The sequence below is a fragment of the Mirounga leonina genome, unplaced genomic scaffold, assembly GCF_011800145.1.
Source record: "Mirounga leonina isolate KUSES-001 unplaced genomic scaffold, KU_Mleo_1.0 Mir_94, whole genome shotgun sequence".
Taxonomy (NCBI): domain Eukaryota; kingdom Metazoa; phylum Chordata; class Mammalia; order Carnivora; family Phocidae; genus Mirounga; species Mirounga leonina.
In genome coordinates, this window is record NW_023270855.1 from 5939821 (window position 1) to 5946144 (window position 6324).

General features: G+C 45.7%; 1 protein-coding gene across 2 annotated transcripts in view; it reads right to left on the bottom strand.

Moving 5' to 3' along the window:
• The window catches only part of MKRN2 (makorin ring finger protein 2), a 27860-nt gene extending 21864 nt beyond the window's left edge, over positions 1 to 5996 (bottom strand). Inside the window, exon 1 of one of the 2 annotated variants that reach the window (XM_034997371.1) lies at positions 5871 to 5996. In XM_034997371.1, coding sequence (XP_034853262.1) covers positions 5871 to 5896 — 26 coding nt within the window. In that variant the 5' untranslated portion in view covers positions 5897 to 5996. Of the gene's footprint in view, positions 1 to 1734; positions 2219 to 5870 lie in introns of those variants that run through there. The other variant, XM_034997370.1, reaches the window with a different exon arrangement.
• Positions 5997 to 6324: the final 328 nt, after the last annotated feature.

Below are 6324 nucleotides of genomic sequence, written 5' to 3' on the forward strand. Positions count from 1 at the left end.
AGGTGATCAGCTAGGTTTTTTCCAGGTAACACCCCCTTGGGGGTCTTCCACTAGGTCAAAGGCTATACAGTAACTTGCTTTAAGGTGGCTGTAGGTTAACTAAAGAAAAAAAAAAGGGCACAAAACCTGACAAACTATACAAAAGAGTATTTTTTTTTTAGAAACTTAAAAGGAACTTAAAAAAAAAAAAGGCCTATACCAAAAGGATATTTTTATTCACAGTACTGACTTTAAAAGTGTGCAGAAAAGAGTTAACACAGCAAGTCTGACCCTGTTATCCTTAGAAAAGCCTATTTACAAGCTGGCCCCTGCCTAGCCTCTGGAGCTTGACTGATTAATAGTTTGCTACATGGTTAGAGAATTTCCCAAAGTGATAAGAATGGCTCACTGTCCTTAAACTCTATATATGGTTCATGCTGAACATCTGCTTTCCTTCTGGGCGTCTGGAATTTCGGTAGATGCTAAGCAGAGGGTGACCAGCCTGGGCACTGAATCTTTAATGGGCTTCTTTGGGCACATGTTGCTGCATTTTTGTTGCTGGGGGAAGAGTATGCTATGTGATCTTTTATGGGAAGGAGTGAAGGTAGGAAGCCTGCACATAGGTTCCTCCAGATGCTACCTGTGCCTTTTTCCCATATGATCTAGCCACGACTTCTTACTGTATCACTGTAGTAAATCTTAGCCAGCAGTACAACTATACACGCTGAGTCCTGTGAGTCTTTCTAGCCAATCTCTGGACGTAGGGGTGGGTCCTGGGGAATCCTGGGCACAAAAATATATTATACTTCTACAGAGTTGAATAATTCTTCTGAGAAATGCTGTAAGACTACATTATTTCAATAATCCTTAAATATGGCAATCTTTGAAGGTATAAAAGTGCAAAAAAACATTCAGCACCAAGAGCCAACTCTGAATGGCAAAGGGTATCAGGATTAGTAAACTCATAAATACTGGAAGAGAACAGGCTCAAAGTGGCTATATGAACAGCTCCACAAAAGTAAGATCTAACAAATACTTAATTAATAGTTTATTTTGGGGAAACTAAACAAGAATAGTTCCTTAAAAGTGTGGGGGAGGGTGGGGGTAGGAGACTACCACAGGTTCTTTACCAAACACTATTTGTTAACCAAGCATGCAAAAGGACAGATTCTTAGTGGTGGTCCTTCAAGGGTGCCTTTTATAATTCTACCGCCTCCCATAAGTCCTATTCAGACAACCTGCCTTTCAAACTCTACTATCTTTCTCATTAAGAAAACAAATATTTAACCATCAACTAGAGCTTCTAGTTAGTTTTGCCACCTATAAGCTGGTGACTTCATGCAAGGCATTTCACTTCTTTAAGCGATTAAGCTGAAATTTAAACAGCTTCAAAAATAACTTCTAGAGGGGCGCCTGGGTGGCTCAGTCATTTAAGTGTCTGCCTTCGGCTCAGGTCATGATCCCGGGGTCCTGGGATCGAGCCCCGCATCGGGCTCCCTGCTCAGCGGGGAGTCTGCTTCTCCCTCTCCACTCCCCCTGCTTGTGTTCCCTCTCTCACTGTCTCTCCGTCAAATAAATAAATAAAATCTTTAAAAAAAAAAACAAAAAAACTTCTAGACCACCATCAGTGCCTTCAAGAAAGGGGAGCATGAAACAAGCGTTATATAAGAGATGAAACCAGCCCAGTCCTATTTTTGTAGTATAGGTCATCATTTCCACTCCCCAGTGACAAACACAAAACTAGCTTGAACATACCTTGCTTGTCCTTTAGGGCATTTTGTCAACCGCTTAGAGATATCCCTCCTCATCTATGTTACACTAAGCTTAATCCAGGCCTCTTTCATATAGCACCCTGTAATGAACTTCCGACAGCTCAATCTTCATGATGGTCAAACCATCCCTTCTATCTTCCTAGAGAAGAATGAAACATGAATTGGGGTGGGGGGGGTGCACAGAATGAAGGGGGAAGTGCATAGCTGGAGACCCAGAGTCAGGAGATTTCTGGGGGACACTCCAAAAGGGCCTTTTATGCTAGGTGACCCCCAAAGGACTGTTTCAGACAGTGTAGCTATTATATGTTGCAAAGGACACTGGGTTCACTTCTAGCCACAGAACCACTAGCAGCTCTAGCTGCAGCTGAGGGTTGAGTCAAAATCAATCTAGTTTCTTACATGCCTTTCAACAGGGCATATCTCTAGCGAAATGCTTCTGCAAATCATATCTGAGTATATGGGTAATTTGCATTCTCAGTGTCACTTTTCTTTATATTTCTCTACATATTTTCAGACTTAAATTTTATGGCTGTACTGGGCGCCTGGGTGGCTCAGTTGGTTAAGCGACTGCCTTCGGCTCAGGTCATGATCCTGGAGTCCCGGGATCGAGCCCCGCATCGGGCTCCCTGCTCGGCGGGGGGTCTGCTTCTCCCTCTGACCCTCCCCCCTCTCATGTGCTCTCTCTCTCATTCTCTGTCAAATAAATAAATAAAATCTTTAAAAAAAAAAAATTTTATGGCTGTACTGCATGTGATAACAGATCTACTGAGGGGGAAAGGCGTTAATGCTGGACCCAGTGGTAGACCTGAAATAAATGTATGAGAGGTAGGGATGAAGTACAGTGTAGTGGTTAACACTCTGAAATCAGAGAACTTGCTATATGACCTTGAGCAAGTTATTTAAATTTCCAATTTCCCCATCCATAATATAATAATTGTACTTCATAGACTGCTGTGGTAGACTACTCTAAGGTTTGGCTGAGACAATGCACGTAAGTGCTTAGCCTACCACACAAAGGCGATCATTTGTCATTACTGTCTAATCTGTTAGCCAACCCTGTTAGTTAGGCATTACCAAGTCCATTTTACAGATGAGGAAGTTGTGGCACAGGTGGTACCAGGATCAGAATCCAGAACTGCCCAACTCCAGAACTCAAGCTCTTCTACCACTTACTAGCTGATAAGGTCCTTTATGTTTTGTGACTTCCAGAGAATTAAAAGCTCTAAGCTTGATGGTCTAAGGAAACAAGTTCTAGGTCTTCACCTAGTGATGATAAGACAAAGAGACCTCTATCACAAGAGGAGGAAGAAAAGAAAGCAGGCATAAAGGCCTTCACCAGCGCTTTGAAAACAGATTGGAAGACACAGGGACATGGTTAGCAAGAAGAATCAGCAAAAAATAACCCCCAACTTGAGATTCTAGTTAGAGTGGCATGCTGAGATATCAGGAGAGCTGACTGACAGCACAACTGTGTGAGTAGCCATTCTTGCCATTCCAAGCAATAAATATGTGGAATGTCTTTGTCGTTAAATTTGGGAATCCTAGCATTTCACATCCATCTCTTGGAGAAACATCTGTGTATCAGAATAGAAGCAAAACTAACACTTCGTGTTGCTGCTACTCAGAATAAGCATGTACATCACATCCCACAGCCAGGAAAACAAACCAAAAAACCAATCTGCACCCTCAGATAAATTAAAACCAGCTGAGCACCCTGTTAAGGTCCGGTCCCGAAAATAAATCATATCTTGAATATTTCCTGTGAGTTACCAATGTCTGGAAGTAAGACTTTAGTGAATAAGATAATAAAGTGAGAAAAGCTTTTCCACCATGAAATATTAATGTAAACTTGGTACTCTAGGTAATATTGCAGTTTTTTTCATTTAAATGTCTTCTGTTTTGGGGGCGCCCAGGTGGCTCGGTTGGTTAAGCGTTCGCCTCTTGGGGCTCTTGGTTTCAGCTCAGGTCATGATCTCAGGGTCCTGGATTCAAGCCCCATGTCAGGCTCTGAACTCAGCAGGGATCTGCTTCAGATTCTCTCCCTCAGCCCCTGTCCCTGCTCATGCTCACACACGCTCACACGCTCTCGCTCTCTCTCAAATAAGTAAATCTTAAAAAAAAAAAAAAAAAAAGTGTTCTGTTTTTTATTTGGTGAGGCAATCCTTGTGAGATCTGACTCCTTCAGACCCTTTTGCAAGTAAACTTTTTTTACTTTCTATGTTTCTGCATGCATTTTCCTTTCAAATGCACATGTGAAAAGCTTTAAAAATTCCTGCAGTGAAGAAACTTTAGCATCTCCCAAATTTATTTGGAGGCCATCCAGTCAATCAAAGTATAGACTCTGATGCCACACCTTGGCCACTTAGAAGCTGAATGACCCGGGGCAATCACTTCACTGCTGAGACTCCATTTCACAATCTGTAGAACAGTGAGGGTTGCTGGGTTACATGTGATATGGCTGGTAGAGCACCTCAAAGAGCACCCAGCACATTGTACGGGCCCCAACAAACAAGTTAGTACTTAAACAGAAGTGATCCCTCTCCAACATTCCAACCCACTCTTGACTTAATATGCAATGACATCCTGCAGGATGCCTCTGTTTGGGAAACACAGAATTAAAGCTTCCAGGTTAGGCCATCTCCCAGTGCAGAAGGAAAAAGCCAAGATGATCCTGATTTAAATTTTTGCTCCTGCATTTAGATGTGAAGTTAGGGGCCAGTCTCAAGTCCTTCTGAACACGAGATTTGTCTATAAAACTAGATACTACACAGAGTTGAGATTCAATTATAAAGCATTATATAAATGTGTACTTTTTTGTGGACACATCTTAAGAGGAGTAACCAGAATGTGCTGTACAATTACTTAGAATACTTGCTTCATACAAATAAAAATGAACACACACAGGTCTTCACAAAAGCTCTTCTAGCACAAATACCAAGTAAAACTATTTCCTATAGACACTAAGAGCAAATTTCTGACAACTGCTTCATATATGCCAACTGGGCTTTGGATAAACTGTTTGAACAGTTAATATATACTAATACTAACAGAAAACTTTTTACATAGTCAATTATTCATGCTAATGAAGAACAGTAACAACACAGATGATACTTAAACTGTTTATTACATAATCAAACCATACGACTGATTTTTGGGGGCAATGTTTCCCACACAGTTTTTCCTGAAACGAATTATTAAAATAAAATTTGCACTCTCCAAGTATCAGTTCAGTAAGACTAGGCACCCAGTACCGCTAAGCCACAGGTTCGCCAAGGAACGAGGGTGTTACACAACCAAGCTCGTTCTGCCTCACAGGAGCAGTCACAGCGCAGCATCCGGTTTTGGATTTTCTACACCATCCATCCATTACCGTTGTATTTCTCCACGTAAATGGGTGTCTCAGTAAGAGTATCACGTAATCTCTTTCAGTCTGAATGCCCTGCACTGTAAAATGGGCATCATTTCTGCCTAGTAGCGTTACTATGAAGCGTAGTGACAATGAATATACAGCACTTGGAAATATGCGAAGCACTTCACCAACTTCCAGTAAATGCTACCCGCCATTATTTTCCGCACAATTCTTACTTGCCGACTCCGCAAGTTCAGGCTGCACAGGAGTTCTAAAAACTCTTAGGAAACGAAGCCCGCTTTCGGGACCCCAGCTTCCTCGAGGCCCTTATCATCGATCAACAACCTATTCCTGCGTGATATCCCCATCAGTAAACGACCACTTAGCTTCCCTTTACCCAAATCTCCCTTTCCAGCTAAACTCTAAGTTCCAAAGGCCCCACCCCCACCCCCGGGCCCCAGCGCCCCGCACCGCCCAGGCTAGGACGCCCTTCCAGCCCACAGGCCCCCGCGCTGGCGTCGCCCGGGGGCTCGGCCGCAACACACCGCCACCCACACGCCGGGTGCCCGGCTCCGGCCGCAGCGCGAGCTCCACGCAGAAAAGCGGGACGGCGAACAGCTGAGCAACTTCTCAGGAATCCGCTCCAGCCTCAGTTTCCCTGGCGGTGGGGCTGGGGTGCACCGGCCGCCAGGGGCCCGGGGGAGGTTGGGGGGGCCGAGGGGAAGCGAAGAGGCCTGACGCTCCCGGCCCCCGCGGCGCCGCGCACTGACCTGCAGGTGACCTGCTTGGTGCTCATGGTGGTCGGGCTTGAGGGCCCTCGTCGTGCCGCCGCCTCTAGCACTCGCCGCCGCCGTCGCCGCCTCAGCCTCGGCCCTGCCCATCCCGCGAGGCCGCGTCACGCCGGCGCACGCCGCCCCTCCCGTGTGGCACTTTTGTAGCGCCGGTGGGAAACCTCGTCGCCGTCATAATTGGTTCCGCCTGGGGGCTGAGGCCGGGCCGACCCCCCCGCCCCCACCCCCGCCCCCACCCCCGCGCTCCAGGCCAGGCATTTCCGAGCTTCCCGGGCAGTGCCCGGCTGGCACCCTAGCCCTCGCCGTCTTCCCCCGTCCGGTCCTTACAATCGCCTCACTCCTCACGAGGCCAAGTTCCCGCCTCTCCAGTCCGCGCCTTAATCCCAAGAGCTTTTTCTTATCCAAACTTGCACCCGTTAGGCCCCTTTCTCAG